This window comes from Girardinichthys multiradiatus, chromosome 7 (assembly GCF_021462225.1).
Source record: "Girardinichthys multiradiatus isolate DD_20200921_A chromosome 7, DD_fGirMul_XY1, whole genome shotgun sequence".
Classification (NCBI taxonomy): Eukaryota; Metazoa; Chordata; class Actinopteri; order Cyprinodontiformes; family Goodeidae; genus Girardinichthys; species Girardinichthys multiradiatus.
Window position 1 is genome coordinate 32,022,403 of NC_061800.1, and position 17,981 is coordinate 32,040,383.

General features: G+C 38.7%; 1 protein-coding gene across 1 annotated transcript in view; it reads left to right on the forward strand.

Moving 5' to 3' along the window:
- The window catches only part of abca12 (ATP-binding cassette, sub-family A (ABC1), member 12), an 86,678-nt gene that overhangs the window by 59,314 nt on the left and 9,383 nt on the right, over nucleotides 1–17,981 (forward strand). The window contains exons 56-69 of the mRNA XM_047369690.1: nucleotides 621–867; nucleotides 2,020–2,109; nucleotides 3,050–3,137; nucleotides 3,278–3,405; nucleotides 5,634–5,721; nucleotides 6,030–6,138; nucleotides 10,040–10,094; nucleotides 12,233–12,410; nucleotides 12,566–12,681; nucleotides 15,029–15,191; nucleotides 15,296–15,549; nucleotides 16,036–16,246; nucleotides 16,890–16,999; nucleotides 17,255–17,405. Coding sequence (XP_047225646.1) covers nucleotides 621–867; nucleotides 2,020–2,109; nucleotides 3,050–3,137; nucleotides 3,278–3,405; nucleotides 5,634–5,721; nucleotides 6,030–6,138; nucleotides 10,040–10,094; nucleotides 12,233–12,410; nucleotides 12,566–12,681; nucleotides 15,029–15,191; nucleotides 15,296–15,549; nucleotides 16,036–16,246; nucleotides 16,890–16,999; nucleotides 17,255–17,405 — 1,988 coding nt within the window. The remainder of the gene's footprint in view (nucleotides 1–620; nucleotides 868–2,019; nucleotides 2,110–3,049; nucleotides 3,138–3,277; nucleotides 3,406–5,633; nucleotides 5,722–6,029; nucleotides 6,139–10,039; nucleotides 10,095–12,232; nucleotides 12,411–12,565; nucleotides 12,682–15,028; nucleotides 15,192–15,295; nucleotides 15,550–16,035; nucleotides 16,247–16,889; nucleotides 17,000–17,254; nucleotides 17,406–17,981) is intronic.

Below are 17,981 nucleotides of genomic sequence, written 5' to 3' on the forward strand. Positions count from 1 at the left end.
TTTAGATATCTTAAATATTTTTTATAAAGATGGCATAGGGAATTTCAGATATCTTAAATAATCATTCGGACTAGTTTTGTATAATAGATCAACATAAGCAGTGCATAACTGTGAAGCAAAGGAAAATTGATTCATTTTCCAAATTATTAAACACATCAGAAGCTAAAAAATGTGGTGTGCATTTGGATTCAACCCGCTGAGTTACAAACCATGTCGAACCCACCTTTTCCAACAGTCCAATTATAGTTTTAGGGATGCTTCTACCAACCTGTCAAGAAATTGAAAATGTTTTCTTTGCACAATGGCACTAGCTCATTCAAAATTGGATGGAGTAAATGGCTGCAGTTTTTTTGGGGGTATCCGAGTAAGGGGGAGTAAAAACAGATCCACCTCATGCTTTCACACATTTTAGTTTGTTAAACATATCGCAAACCAATAATTAGGCACACATTATGTAAGGTCCATGGCTTGAAATGCCAATACCTGTACACGCCACACCATTTTTTTGAAAAGGGTAATAATAAATATTATGAAATAGCTTTTTTCCTACCTGATTAGTGTATGTCAAAACAAAACACTTTATTTATTTAAACACTTTGTTAATTACTAATGTGTTTCAGAGCTTACCAGTTCATCAACTCTATTGGGCATGGGCCTGGCCTGGCAGCAGTTGACAGCCATGCTGATCAAAAGGTTCCATCACAGCCGAAGAGACTGGAAGGGCCTGATCTCTCAGATCCTGCTTCCTGTTCTCTTTGTGCTGGTTGGTATGGGTCTTGGCTCCATCAAGAGCGACGTGCAGCACTATCCTGAGCTGGTGCTGAGCCCTGCTCTCTACAACGTCGGACCAAGCTATTCTTTCTTCAGGTCAGCTCCCTTTGGCAGAGAAATTACAGGCCACACCAGAAATGGAAGTCAAAGAAGTAAATCAGGCTAATCAGGGCTACAGACGAATGGTAGCACTGGTGCAATCAGTCCTTTCAGTTGGAAACTAAAAGCATGTGATTTGATCACATGCTTTTTTTGTCAGGGGAATTTAAAGTCCTTATCAGCTCAGTTTCAGTCAGGGTGTTATCGGTCTTTCTTCTTGTTGCATATAGAAAATAGACTAAAAGAATAAACAAAAATAAGATTTCACAGGAAACAACCTCAAAATATTTGAGATAGAAAAAGAATATTCCAGAATTGCTTTATTCATTGCTTTCCAGCATCATTTGCATGTAACTCTTGTTGTAAAATCATCTTGAAGTGGTAGTTTGTTGAAGGGCAGATGGACTTTTAGTACAAGGGACCAGCGAATAATGCAAAGGTTTGAGATCATCGAGATGCAGGGGGCTGTGATGCTTGATCAAAGCGAGGTAGATGAAGAGTGTCAGTTGATTGTGAGATGGCTTCATTCTCAACATGTTCTGTTGTTCGATCAAGGGGACATGAAGCAGGGGAGAAAATGCTGAAGTGTGAATCCATATCAAAGGTGGAGTGGACACTCCTCCCACACCTCTTTAACATGACATACAAATTAGACTAAAGATATGACATTTCTTTATATTTAAAAGGAATACGAAAGGTGAGGGCACAAAGTCAGGCTGGCTGCAGTTTAGGCTCCTCAGTCTGTAGACTTTATTTTATTCTCAGGCTACTCCCCTGTTTTTGTTCTGTCAACAATGGTAATTATCTCATTGTTTATTTATGAGGGTGTATTCATGAGATAAAAAGAAAGGGCTGGCTAAAGCTAAACAAAATAAAACAAAACAAAACACAACCACTCCAATCTAAAGTGGAAGGACAATTGTTGCCAGTTTTGTTTCATCTCTGCCTTTCATGTGCTTGTGTTTTTCAGTTAAAACCACTAATTGTACCTACATGTTATGTGCAGGATTAGCTTATTGGTTTTATGCCACCTTTCTGATAAGAAATCTCAGAAAAAACACCTCAGACTGACTTTTTGTGTTTACGTATCTTACTTCAAAAGTTCTGGGTTACCTTTAAGTCAAAGCTGAATGTTTTCTGACTCCACAGTAACCAGAATCCCGAATCCAACCATCTGGTGGACACCATGATGTCATTCCCTGGGATCGATAATGCCTGCCTCGATAAGTCTGATAACCCGTACGTAATTACACTTCCACCTGTCCCCATTTGCTAAAAAATACACTTATTTTTCTAACTGCATTTTCACTTTTCAGCAATTGCTATTCTTTCTGTGCCTCTTGGTTCTTTATTTTATTTTACTGGACAGCCTCTCTCCAGGCTTTTATTTTTCATTCTCTCTGGTCTCTCTCTCATGTCTCTCCTCTTCATTTCCCTGCTGCTCAGCTCGAGAAACAAGGCTGAATGCCTGAAGCGGGTTTCTGCGATGTGACAGCATCATCTGTATTCCATAAACACCTCGTGTTTATAGGGGAGACTTTCCCCTTGCAGGCCCTCAAATCAATGTTGGCACTCTTGAAGCAGAACCCTTGGGAATTTTACCCCCCCCCCCCCCCCCCCCCCCCCAAATAAATAATTAAAATAAAACATAAAAAAAAGCATATAACAGTCTGCATGTTTGCTCACAACATTCTGCTGTTGAAAAATTACATAGATTATTGCTACGTATTCACTTCAACTGTCATTGACACCACTGTTATTGTGCAAGTATTTCTACAATCTGTTGTTTTGTTTGCACATGTTCCCTAAACCACTTGGTGGAAAGTAAACTGTGTGGGAGTTGAGCATTAACCCACACAAACACGTTTCACACAATATCACATAACACATATTAAACAGCTTGGAGAACTGTGATCAGAAAATAAATTTAACTTCTAGTTTCACTAAAACCACCTACGCTGACAGCTACTTTTTGAGTCATTGCAGATTTTACCCTTCTCTTAGTGCAAGCATTCATGGTTTTAGTATGGTGCAGAAAAACATACATAATCATCTCTTTCTGATCTGATTGTTTTTCATACCTTTTTTAAAATTCTTAATTTCGGCGTAATCACAAACACATGCCAAGCTCCCCTGTCACACCGCTAACATGTTTTCTTTATTATTTTTACTCTTAAAGGGTCTGCACAAGGAGCACAAACAACTGGAGCTCCACGGGGAATGTCTCCAAACCATTTAGTGTGTGTAAATGCACCCAACAGGAACAGGTGAGACTGGGTCAGAAACAACAGTATGTGTGCTCGTGAGTGAGTTTTTGTGTTCTCACTTGTCTCCTTCAGGGCCCATGTTCTCAATCATTGTAAAAGGGGGGCAATTGTAAAGAATTTGTGTCTTCTGTATGCCACAGATTTGTGACAAGAACAACTCCCAGCCCCCCTACAAGAAGGTCCCCTCATCTCAGATCGTCTATAATCTGACTGGCTTCAGTGTGGAGAATTACCTGGTGGCTACAGCCAATGACTTCGTCAGGAACAGGTGAATGATGGATTAGTTTATATTTGTTTAATAAAGGCACAGTAGACTTTTTTCTCATGGTTGCAAAACATTATTCATCAAATCAAAATATAAATCTGACAGGCTGCTCATAATTGTCACGGCATCCTCTTAACTGAGACTGGCCAAATATTGTAAACTGTCTTGGATTTCAATGCCACACATAGATATTCTGCTTTGCTGCTGATGTTACTGTTTCTGTGAAGTTATTATGTGTAATAGTTATTCTACCTTTACTAAACAGATATTATCTGTTTGTAGAAAAGTGAGGAAATCCTCAGAGTGGTGAAAGACTAACAGCTAGTCAGACAGACACCCATGTTTTAGCTGTATGCAGCATTTTATAACTCAGCTCAAACCAAACTCTTTAAAACTGAGGGACAGAAAGATAAAGTAGGGGACATTAAATGTCTACACTTTTGCATAAGACTATTTCTTGGTTGGTTTCTGATGTTTCAGTTTGGTACTAAGCAAGGTTACATTGGATGATGTTGCCAGCTATTTTGATCAGATGTAACTTTTTATTCTGCTTTAAGTCTGCCAAAAGAATACACATTTTGCATCAGGCTGACTTTTGTGCAACGGCATTAAAAATGCTACTTTTCTTTGCTTTTCCAAGTCGTGTAGTTGTTTGTTTGGACTCATGTTAAGATGATCCAAAGGATCAGCTGATCAGGCAGATTGATGCAGCCAACACAATTTATCACAATAAAGTTGTCTGGTGGAGAAAATGGTGACAAACTAAACAACAGTGTCTTGTGAAAGTGTAAACAATTAATATCCACTCATATAGCCTTGAATCCCATGGATGTGAAGATTTCCATTCATTTTCAGCACTGAGGAACATTGCATCTTACAGGCAGTTCTCTAAATCCATAAAACAGTGGGTCATAACTAATTAAACCTGCGACCATATGTAGATTAGTGACTGCTGGATGTTGACCATATGTTTTAAATGTTTTATTATGCAATTGTTTCAGCATTTTGTAATTAAACAATCATGTTTTAATCCTGTTCTATATCATCAACCTCCCACGGACTGCAGATGGAAATTAGTCTTTATGGCTAAATCTGGAACATAATGCACTGAAATACTCATGTTGATTAATGTGCATTGTCTATTTAAATAAATTATACATAAATGATAAATGATGTGTGCCACTGCTACAAAATGTATGTAAATGCTATGCAGAAGTTGTAGCAATAACAGGATAATAACATTACTTACTATACTTACTATCCTCATGTAAGACTATGCAGATGCTCTGTCTGCACTGATGAAGATTACATTTCCTTGACTTAAACATATTCTGTCTAATTTCTGATAAATTCAGCTAAAATTTATTTAACCACTTAGGGGCACTCAAAGACAACATATAAAGATTTTAATTCAAAATGAACAGGCCTTTTACATTAATATTCATTTTCTTAGCCCTAATGCAGTGGTACACTTTACATTCTTCTTTCCAGTACAAACACACTATACAAAATGGTGCACATCATTAACAACACATATGCTTCATAGATTTGGCAAGACTCAATCATTTACAAATGGTAAATGGACTGAACTTATATAGCGCCTTTCCAGTCATACAGACCACTCAAAGCACTTTACACTAGAGCCACATTCACCCAATCGCACTCACTAACGCTCACACATTCATACACCGATACGCAGATCGGTAGGCAACTTGAGGTTAAGTGCCTTGCCCAGGGGCACATCAACATACAGCAGGAGGAAGCTGGAATTGAACCCACAACCTTCCGATTGCAAGACGACTACTCTTCCTACCGAGCCACCGTCACCACAAAACACACTTAATTTCATCAATTTTACTCCAATGTAAAATGCACCATGGCACACCATGATGTATAAGAAACAGCGTGACAGCACTTTGAGTCTCTTGAGTTAAATGTTTCTCTCAAAAAAGGTGCCATTTTGTAGGGGGAACAGAAATGTTGTAAAAACCTGGCTGATAATGCCTCCAGGCTTTCTTTTCATTGTTCCTCAGTTTGAGATAAACTAGCCTTTTACATGCTTTGGATGACTCTTAATCATCATACCTTGAGGTTTTACCTGAAGGTATGATGATATTTGCTGTAGGAACAAGAAAAGAATCCACTCAAAAACAGAGTGCATGTCACATTTTATTTCTCACCAGGAACCAGAGCTGCTTGTTTTGATCGATGTGTCCACTCTGATTTTTCAGGTATGGTGGCTTTACTTTTGGTATGCCGCTCCCACCTGACTTGCGAATGGACCTTAAGGCTGTTCCCAAAAACCGCACACTGTCTAAGGTAACTTCCTTTTTCTATTTGCCCACTGTGTCTTCTTATCATTTTATCTGCTGTGCCTATGCGTTTTAAAAAGCTAATATATGACATGCTAATTACACTCTGCTGCAAGATTAATGCTCTCAGATGGAGCCAAAATGGGACGTCATCCCTGTTGTCATAAATATGCTTTACTGCAACTGTTTTCCCACAATAACGTCAGAAGCTCTGTGAATCTTTTATGTGTTTTTGTATGCAATTAATTCATATTTCCTGATTTTTACTAGTGTTATGTTGATGATTGTTTTTAATGCTTGGCTACATAATCATAGGTCTGGTTCAACCCCGAGGGCCATCACACAATGCCAGCATACTTAAACAGCCTCAACAACTTGATCCTGCGTTCCAATATTCCAGCAGACAAAGATCCACAGAAATATGGTAAGCTGGATTTAAGAAATTGTTTCAGGGACATTTCCAGGTATTAAGATAAAAGATTATGTAGGATGGCTATTTGTTGAAGCTTATTCCAATTTTTTACAAAGTTAAATAGACTGTTTTCTTGCTATGATCCTTTGATATTTTTCAGGCAAACAATCTATCCTTATTATTGCATAACATAAAGCTTAGATTGAAAAAGACATCAGACAGTAAAAGAAATAAACTATCAGCAATATCAGCATATCAGTATTACCAGGTGCAGCCTGCACATTTTGCATTCTAAATAAAGACAGCTGCAAACTGCTTGTTTACTCATGGTTCATTTTTGCTAGATTAAAGCCAGGGGGTGCTGTGTGTCCTTACACTAACAGCATGATGCGTGGTGCATACTAATTAGTGTCACTCACTGGGGAACTATGCTAAAGAGAGACAAGGCAGGGCCCACGTTTTCTGTTTCATTTCAGCCCTGTGAAGCACCCCAACCATCTGCCTTCAAGCAGAAGGACATAAACACACACACATGCACATACTAATAATAAAATCTGCACATATAAACATAAACAGTGCATAAACGGAAGAACAGACACATGCATTTTAATTCCACTGTAGATGATAGAACTGCTCCAGGATAACGGGCAACCATTTAAATGTTACTGTTAATGGGTGAGGCTGGCAGAGGTGTGGATCCAGGGAGATTACTTTTCAAGGTGACCAGTTTATCTGTCAAAACTGATGCTCACCCTCTTATTGTGCACCATGGTGTAAGCAGTGGGTTGGGAGTCTTTAGATGTCTGCATCAAACTGTTTTTCATCAACCTCTCGCAGGATTTCTGACCACATCCACCCACTTTTGCAGATGTGCTAAAACACTTTAGATCATCAGTCTTTACTGTCAAGACGGTAGTTTTTAATCAAACCCACTGGTGCTGCATTTTGTATTGGGAGAATTTCTGTAGATGATCTACAGGGGTTGGACAATGAAACTGAAACACCTGTCATTTTAGTGTGGGAGGTTTCATGGCTAAATTGGACCAGCCTGGTAGCCAGTCTTCATTGATTGCAGATTGCACCAGTAAGAGCAGATTGTGAAGGTTCAATTAGCAGGGTAAGAGCACAGTTTTACTCAAAATATTGAAAGGCACACAACATTATGGGTGAAATACCAGAGTTCAAAAGAGGATAAATTGTTGGTGCACGTCTTGCTGGCGCATCTGTGACCAAGACAGCAAGTCTTTGGGATGTATCAAGAGCCACGGTATCCAGGGTAATGTCAGCATACCACCAAGAAGGACGAACCACATCCAACAGGATTAACTCTGGACGCAAGAGGAAGCTGTCTGAAAGGGATGTTCGGGTGCTAACCCGGATTGTATCCAAAAAACATAAAACCACAGCTGCCCAAATCACGGCAGAATTAAATGTGCACCTCAACTCTCCTGTTTCCACCAGAACTGTCCGTCGGGAGCTCCACAGGGTCAATATACACGGCCGGGCTGCTATAGCCAAACCTTTGATCACTCATGCCAATGCCTAACGTCGGTTTCAATGGTGCAAGGAGCGCAAGTCTTGGGCTGTGGACAATGTGAAACATGTATTGTTCTCTGATGAGTCCACCTTTACTGTTTTCCCCACATCCGGGAGAGTTACGGTGTGGAGAAGCCCCAAAGAAGCGTACCACCCAGACTGTTGCATGCCCAGAGTGAAGCATGGGGGTGGATCAGTGATGGTTTGGGATGCCATATCATGACATTCTCTTGGCCCAATACTTGTGCTAGATGGGTGTGTCACTGCCAAGGACTACCGAACCATTCTTGAGGACCATGTGCATCCAATGGTTCAAACATTGTATCCTGAAGGCGGTGCCGTGTATCAGGATGACAATGCACCAACACACACAGCAAGACTGGTGAAAGATTGGTTTGATGAACATGAAGGTGAAGTTGAACATCTCCCATGGCCTGCACAGTCACCAGATCTAAATATTATTGAGCCACTTTGGGGTGTTTTGGAGGAGCGAGTCAGGAAATGTTTTCCTCCACCAGTATCACGTAGTGACCTGGCCACTATCCTGCAAGAATGGCTTAAAATCCCTCTGACCACTGTGCAGGACTTGTATATGTCATTCCCAAGATGAATTGACGCTGTATTGGCCGCAAAAGGAGGCCCTACACCATACTAATAAATTATTGTGGTCTAAAACCATTGTGTTTCAGTTTCATTGTCCAACCCCTATATATATTATCAGCTTTTTAATAGCTTAAAGTTATGAACTGATAAGTAGCAATGTCTACTAATAAGAATAATAAAACACTAATTGCACATGAATCATAGAATACTGTCCATTTAGCTGACAAACATTCCTAAAAGTGGGAATGTGTGGCAGTGTGCCTGGCAAAATGAGAAATGTGGATATATTCAGACAAAAGAATTGCCACCTTCTTTAAAAGGATGCTTCAACATCACCTTCCTATTCATTTGAACACATGGCATATGCAGTTGGTTCTTATACTAAGTAAGAATGTCAGATATTTTTTCAGATCTTTTGAAAACTTTGGAAGCATGAGAGCCACAACTTAGAGATGCCATATGTATTGCACATAGATGCCTCTGCCACAACAGTTGGACCTTAAATGTCAAAGCAATAACCTAATAATAACACAACTTCCTCTCATGCTACACTATGTAGACTCTTTGTTTGCATTGATAAAGAATTGCATGCCAAATGCTGGAAAAGTCTTAAGCAGCAAGGAGCTCTGAGCCATTTTTTGCTTTGTTCAACTTATCATCATTTGATCAATTAGGAGCATCTCTAGACTGTATATAAGAAAAATAACTTAAAGCCAAAATATAAGGCAGTCATTAATATTCATAAAGAAATAACAAGTTGATCATGTCGTAGCAAAAGTAAATTATTATGTACTTAACCCATGACAAGTACAATACATGTGATATATTGTACACCTACTTGGTAGATGTGACACGACTTGGTGTTTCACAAAAAAATTACTTCCTTTATTCCCTGTTAGCCTTCACATATTTATCACACATATGCTCTAATGCTATGGAAATTCATTTAAAAAATGACATACTCTAATGCTACGCTATGCAGATGCACTGGAAAAGATTCACTTACCTGGGCATGCCAGATGCTTGAAGTGGCAATCTACATTTTAATTATTTCAGCTATTAATTGCTTGTACACTTGGAAGTACTAATACATTTTCATTAGGTGATCTTTATTAATATAAACACAATTAAGACAGCGAGATAGAGATGTCAAGCCAAAGTAACATACCCTGTAAATGTTTATCCATGTCATTTGAATATACACGCACCATACCAAGCTTAGAAGCATGGCATGACTGGAATTCTCAAAATAAACTTCCTTTCTTCATGTTTAGACCTAGGTATATATTTTAGATTGTCCGGCATACAGAATGAGATAAAAAAAGGTGTTACAGCAGTAAAGAAAATATACAAACATGGCCAAGCACAATCTGAACTTTGTGACAGGAATTTTAATTAGCAAAAAATGCCCCACCTTTCCACTCTTGGTACTCTTAAGGAGTGCACTGATCCTCCTTTCTGTTCTGGGGCTAATGTGCTTCAGATGGACACATGTTCCTCCTCTCTCCGGAAATATGAACAAAAACACGAGGAAGAGCTGTTTGTGTCAGTGAGCATCTACAATTCCAGGGGAAAACAACAAAGTAAATTCAATATCAGTAAATCCTCTATGTGTGCAGGCAAATCAAATCATCTTGTTGTGTATTTTACAATTGACTGTGTCCCAGGCTAAGAGAATATCATTGCTCATTTGATACTGAGCTGAAAAAAACAGCTTGCGACAGTTTTTCTTTTTTATACTTATAATAAAATAGCCTGTTTCTTTCTATTACAGCCATTTCAGTCTCCAGCCATCCCTACTTTGGCCGGATGGATGACGAAGACCAAGTGTAAGAACTAAACTTAATGTACTTCTGCTAAATTAACTGCCAGCATACAAAAGTACAAGCAGCCGTACTAACAGAAAATACCTGTATTAGCCACTGATGCATCAATTACAACATGTTTTTATGACCTTCCCACCATGAATGGTAATTAACTTTAATGAAGACCAGAGGTGATGTCTTGCTGTGTGAGGGAGAGCAGTAAGTGTAAAACAGATTTTTAAATCAGCAAATGGGTTACAGAGTTCACATTTAAAACTGTCTTTAGCATCTTATATTAGCAATTAACAATTAGCATCACTAGAACCATTAAAACCACATTTTCTGTGCGTATTTCCTAGATAATTTAGCTTATTATCATAACTCTATCATAACGTTTCAAAATCCAGTATGTTCCAAAAACAGGTTAAAAGCTAAAACAAGATAGAAACTCCATTCAAGGTTCCTGTTATCTACTTTTAAGTTTGCTGTTCCTCGCTCTCTTGCAGCCTGAATGAACTACAGACATCTCTATGTGTTGTAGAAAACAGATTTTTTACATCCCTGTCCTTCTCACTTTATGTTTAAACACCTCTCTGATACTGAAATAAGCTACCTTCACTCAGTAGTACCACCCAAACTAAAGATTTATGTTGTCAACATGACAGGGCAGTCTGTGTGACGCATTTACTGTTGTGCCAAACAAAGATGACGCAAAGGTGACACGGCTACTTCATACAAACATGGTTTGTATGAAGTAGTTGTTGTTTGCCTGAGCTGAGATAATTTATAAAACCATTCTATTTTTCAAAACTGGACAGTGAAGTCAGGCAGGATTAAGAGCTGGGAGATAGATGACAGCAGGATTTACCCATATTTGATTTTCTAAATGGATTTTCCCTAGTTTGCTCTATTGATCAGAGTCCCAATGTAATGAGTGTTTATCCTTTAGGTGGCACTAAGGTGAATTGATTCTCCCTCGCTTCCCAGTATTCGTTTATTAAAAATACTCAATATATTAACTTTGGAAACCAAGAAGATGTGATTACATGTGGGTATGGCAAGCATGCTTTACAAAGATCAAATTAATTCCTCTAAGAAGAAATTTGAGCGACCTTGTTGATTCATGAAGCCTCCTTCTTTCCTATTACCTACTGTTACCCTATTCGAGCTAACCCTTTCATTGGTTGATTCATTGTTACTTATCACTAGATTCTCCTGTTGTCAGAGCTGCAGCCTGCTGACATATTGCAGCGGCCACATTTGCTCATTCATTCCCTCTAGGGTAATACTTGGCTTCCTCCCCTGATTTATTGATTTGGCCTGTGCTGTGCTAAAGATATGGCAGATGTATTCCTTCAAATGTCTTGATTCTCGCCATGCTGTAGCTGTGCCCATGGGAGAAATTTTAAGGCTATCTTGGCTGCACTGATAACAAGCCTGCTCTGTAGCTGCCACCCCTGGCTTTTTTCTGTGGTAAGTGCTGCCCTGAAAACACCCACCACATGTCCCTCTGTGATGTTCCCTTGCCCTCCCTTGATCACTCTGCCAGATGTTTCCTCATCATCCTCTCAGACTGGTGCAAGATATTCAATCTAATCTGTTGTTTTAGCCCTGGTAGAACAGAGTAATAAATGTAATTCTGCAGTGTTCAGTGGAGGTAAAAAAGCTTCAGAGGGATGAACAGCTGCTGACCGGGCATCAAATAATTTCACCATCAAAAATTGAACATACCATCAACTAGATTTCGAGGGTCGTATTAGGACGATAGCCTCTACAACCGTGATCTCCATATGGAGCCCTCTAATTATTTTTTCTTTTGGTGTTATCATGTTATAAGTCAGCCGCGTTCGTCTCATATAAGGTTGTTACTTATTAATGGGATTCCATTTATTGCTCGCCACTTCAATATTTCAAATGAGTCAGATCTCAGCAGGGGATGTTAATGATCATTCAGTGCAAAATATAACAATGGGTCACCATTTTTCAGGCAATTTTCAAAAGAATTTGGCACATCACAATATATTGGTTCATTTGTCTTCACTGCAGTCCAGAGGCAACAAAGCAAACTGCAATATCTTCCTCACGAATAGCTAATTAATGGTACATCAAGAAGCATGACTAACAGTTAATCAAATCGTCTGAATGATCTTTCTTCTCTACAGCATTGAGGGAATGCTCCAGATCCTGGTGGCCATGTGTATACTGACGGGATTTTCAATTACGACAGCCAGTTTTGCCATCTACATAGTCAATGAGCATCACAGTGGCTTCAAGAGGCTTCAGCACATTGCCGGCATCAGTGAGCCCTTCTACTGGGCTGTGAACTTCTTTTATGACATGGTATTGTCTTCTTATAAGGAGCAATAAACCAAAAGGAATAACACAGTACATTGTTTAAATATGACAAAACCCTGTGACAATATCAATTTATATAAAATCCTATGAAATGTATTTTAAGTGTAAATAATTGCTAACATTTTTTTGTGGTCCCACAGGTCATATACTTGATCCCAGTGACACTGACCATCTGTGTGATTGCTGCCTTCCAAATTCCAGCATTTACGGATCGACAAAACTTGAGTGCCGTCAGTCTGCTTTTTGTGCTCTATGGGTCAGTATTTTTGGAAAAAAAAACTTTAGAAATAACTAATTATGTGATTATGCTCAAATGTACAGTATGTGATAAGAAATAAGCCATCATCTGGTTGAAAATTTTAAATAAATCTTTTAGTTAAAACTAACACACTGGCCACACTAGCTTAAAAGTCTCTTGTGAAAAGAACATTATTTTCTACTAGATCAAACTGTCAGGTTTTGGTTATGATGAGTTATTTGAGCTAATCTGTTACCTTTGAAAACTATAACAGATCTACTTGTGAGTATCAAAACTGGCCAAAGAATTAGTGGTGAGACAATGTTCGTCAGTTTTAGATTGGAAAATGTTGCAGATTTAAAAGCCATATGATTTTTTTTTTTGTCCTTCCACATTTAATAACATATTTGTGATTTATTCAGAGATCTATATAGTAATTTTAATCAAACCACAGCCGTTCTTCCTTTTCCAAAGGAAACACTGAACTCCTGCAGTATTCTACTTTCATTTCAGGATGTTCTTAAATTACACATCATCTTCTTGAAACACCTTTGTTGATATCTTGCCTAATTGTAGCTAATCTTAAAAATGTTTGAGCCGCTGCATCCTATAAAAAACTTTATAGGTTATTAAGAGGGGCTGTGGTTATACTGTAATGCATTATTCAAGTACTGTACTGACACTACCATGATACATGAGGAGAGTGTTGGTCCTAGGTGATGTGCAGTGTTAGTTTTCATTAATGAAATACTTTGTTTTTGATTTTAAAACACTAAATGGTACTTTTGCAAGGTACTTTAACATGCTTTCTAACCAATTAATCATTTATACTTAAATTGAGAGGAAATAGAAAGATAACAAACTAAAATAGTAGGAGTAAGATAATTTCCTACTCTGTTACTGGGATATAAACCCTTATCCTTGATAGATTTTGGTGAATTTTTGTGAATTTATCCTCCCTAGTCCTAAACTCTAAATGTACAATTTAAAGTCTATAAAACCCTATACGAAATACATCCACACATGTATTTTGTCAGAAATTTGACTGGAAGGGCATCCATTGCTTCACAGTGTAAGCGCCGGGGGCCTCTGGCCAAGCATCAGTATGTAACAAGATTTAAGTAAGAGGCTTCTGGCTGGCTGGCTTTAAAATATTATCTATATGAAACCTGAAATCTTGTTGGCAAACAGTGAAACTTTGGATCAATCAAACATTCTATGTTTCTTACAAAGGATTTCCCTAAGCTATGTGATCGTTCATCGGTTCCTACATTTACAACAGCCTTTCCTCACATATGCAGTGAGATTTCTAATCTCTAATGAGTGTTACTTTGTCTGCGGCAAGGTTAAATTTACAGCCAGACCAGACAGAGGCTGCTGTTGTCATATGTAAACAGAGCTATGTTTTTCTTGCTTTAGAATTTCCTTCAGACAGATGGCATTAGCATTGAAAGACTGTTATAAAAATCACTGCCAAGATGCTGATACCACTCAAGCTAAAGATATTAGAGAGGATTGAAAGGGTATCCCAGGAAGAAAGTAACAGAGCTTACTGCAGTAACAATGTGACTTACAGGGTGATAGCTCTCATTTGGATCTTAAGTTTAAAAATCCTTCTGATATTTGGTTAATCAAACCAAAATTTGTGTCATGTTTTCTTTATCTGTATTGCAAGGCTCCAATATATAATTCACCAACTGTAGTTGAAATTTAGACCCTTGTGCTGGCCATTGTTGTTCCCAGGCCTCATACTGAATCCTATATCATCGTAGGCAGAGTCAGCACTCTGCTTCTCATTTATCAGACAGATGTCTCCCTCCCAAGCAATGAGTAATCACACTGCTCCATCTGTCAGGCTGCACCCACCTGGTCTGGTCTGCAGCCTTCCTGCTTCTGTTCCTTGTCATGGCTTGGCACCCACAGTCTGCCTACCAAGCACCTTTTTTTGGACATGGCACAAAGATGCTTTGTCTCTGTCTGGCTGTGTGTCTCTTTCAATTTCTTCCCTCCTTTTTTTTATTTTTCATGTTTCTCTTCACTTCTCTTTTTTTCTGTTCTTTGCTAACTCCACACACTCCCATTCAGGCGAAGTAGCAGATTATGTGAGAGAAAAAGGGAATAACCACCTGGGGAATAACAAGAGAAGTAATTTATCCTTGTCTGTTTTGGCATCGTGACTGAATGTTTACTCTCATCATGGTTTGGTATTTTCCAGTTTAGTTTTTTTCCCATATTCTTCGATGCCTGCTTTCATTAAGCTTATATCTACAGTTTGATCTGTTAAATAGACCCTTATTTAAATGTATTTTGTTGGGTTATTTATGCTAAATGGTTTTAAAATATCCTTCCTTTGGCAAATTCTCAGGTTCGCCACATTTCCCTGGATGTATCTGTTAGCGGGTGTCTTCAAAGATGTGGAAAAGGCCTTCATCACTTATGTGTGCATCAACCTGTTCATCAGCGTCAACACCATCATGTCCACCTCCATTCTATACTTTTTGGGACAAATATCAAACCACAACTTTGAGGTAGTGTACTTCACATATCCACAAAGAGCACAACATTTAGAAAAAAATCAGTTTTGTATCCTCATTTTCCTTCCCTCCTCTAATTTCTTCTCTCGTTCCAACAGATCATCCAGGGGATCCTGAAGAAGCTGAACTATGCATTCCTCATCTTCCCCCAGTTCAACTTTGGGAACGGACTAATGCAGCTGGCCAGGACGAACATCGAGGTCCAGATTCTCAGTGGCTATGGAATCGACTCCTATAAGAATCCATTCTCCACAGAGAGCTTGGGCTGGATGTTCATCTCTTCCTTCATCCAAGGCGTTTTCTTCTTCACCTTGCGCCTCCTACTTAACAGGTCCCTCATACGCAAAGTCAGGTGAGGAAAACATATTTCAGAGGGAGTTTTTGAGCTGTGTGTACTTAAAAGCAACACCAAAGCGGGGTGCGCTCATCTCAAACCTTAAAACTCAACACAAAATGTCCAGAATGTTGTTTCAAGGTATATTTTTTTTCAGTGTTCTAGCCATTATTAGGTTGGAAATGGAACAAATGGGGAGACTTAGATGGGTAGAACTGTCGTCCTGCAATCGGAAGATTGTGGGTTCAATTCCAACTTCCTCATGTCATATATGAATGTGCCCCTGGGCAAGGCACTTAACCCCAAATTGCCTACCGATCTGTGTATAAGTGTATGAATTTGTGAGTACGATTGGGTAAATGTGGCTCTAGTGTAAAGCCCTTTGAGTGGCCAGTATGACTAGAAAAAAGACTATATAAATTCAGTACATTTAGCATTTGGAGTAACTAAGGAGTAAAAAAATGTCCAAACCTTACTAAAATAAATATACCTCTCTCCTTGTAGGCATCTTATTATGAGAAGAAGGACTGTTATTTTGCCTCAGGATAATCTAGAAGAAGAGGATGAGGATGTGGCAACAGAAGATCTTCGGGTGGCCAGTGGAGCAGCCAGCTCAGACGTTTTGCAGATCAAACAGCTGACAAAGGTCTATCAACACCTCAATAGCGATGTGCCTGCTGTCAAAAAGCTGTCTGTGGGCATCCCTGCTGGAGAGGTAAGAACAAAAACACAAATTAATAATACAATGGAATCTAATGAAAGGCTCTGCAAAAAGGAAATGGTAATGATTTACTTACCAACCTGTTGTGGCAGAAACAAATGTCTATAATTATCCAAACAATGGACAAACCACATCATGTCTACATTATGTTAATATCTGAAGAGTGTATCTGTTGTACACTTCAACTTAAGAGATACAATCTAAATTTAATTTAAATTCATATATTTTATTCTCATATAATAATAAACAAGTTGAAAACTTTTGGAAGCTGTTGGTTGCTTTTGCAAAGTTATTGCACCAACTGACGTTTTTTTCTCAAATCCTTTAGAAGTTATTTTATCTCAATATCTGTATGTTTAAGACCAAACATATAACCTAGCAGTTAGATCAGGCAGTCAAATTAAGTGTATATTGCCAGCTGGTAGAATTGTATCTGTCTACGGACCCCCGTCCATTTCCATCAAGCCATCAACTTTACAGCAGTCACCCATACAGAGCAAGCATATGGTGGAAGTGGAAAGAAACAACTTCCACTTTGCTCACCTCCATTGTCTGTGCAATATTGTGCAACATCAATTTATTCTTACTGCTTTATATTCAAACATTTGAGTTACTAAGAAGAGACTTTGCCTTTCAGTGCTTTGGTCTCCTGGGAGTGAACGGGGCAGGAAAAACAACCACATTCAAGATGCTGACTGGAGATGTTAGCCCCACTGATGGCTCTGCACAGATCAGGGACAGGGAGGGGTAAGCTGTACAGTGATTCATTTATACACATTGCATATAAACCTTTCAACTTTTCCTCTGGTGTAACGTTGACAAATATGGATAAATGTTTGTAAAGTAGTTTTTACACAATTTCTTCACAATACACACAATATGTCACAAATATATGTTTTTATATGTTTACATAATACAAAGTTATCAAGTATGTCTCAGAGAGAATGTAATCTTTAATGTCATTTAAAATATTTGTCTTTGTGCATTTTTTTCTCCCCCCAGGCGCTTGGTAGACATCATGGAGTGCCGTGGCAAGGGAATTAACATTGGCTACTGTCCCCAGGTGGATGCACTTGACGATCTGCTCACTGGAGAAGAACATTTGTACTTCTATGCTCGCATTCGTGGCATCTCAAAGAGGGAGATAGCTGGGGTAAGCAAGAACTGTCTTTCAAAGCTTTGGGTAGTGACAACATCATATGCAAAATGACACAGGATCTGATACACATTCCAAGCTGCACTCTCACTGCAAGACCAAAAGCTGTTGCTTCCATGCATGCTTAATCAGCGTGTGTGATGTGTGTTGAAAGCCTTACAGTCTGCAGCAAAATGGAAAATCTTTTGTTGTCATTTTGGCTCGGCATCCAAACTTCAACATTGAAGACTGAAGTTTTCATCAATGCAAACACCTTTTTTGCATCTCTGCAAATTTGTGTTTAAATGATACATTGATGGTGGTAGGATCCTATTAGATCTGTCACTTTATCCCCATTCTTTTCATTTATCTTTGGGAGAACTAATCAATCTTGCTTCTGTGGTAATTACTCAGTGTGTCTGTCTGTCACTGGTGCCAACATGAGAGAAATTAGCAGAGGAACAAAAAGAAAATGGAGTTTAGAGGGAGCTCTGAAAACATTTTGCATATAAAGCAAGTAGTCTTTGTATTTCTGACAACCAGTATGTTCTTTGCCTTTTGTGTTAATCTTGTGTTTTCTTCTGATCAACTTCA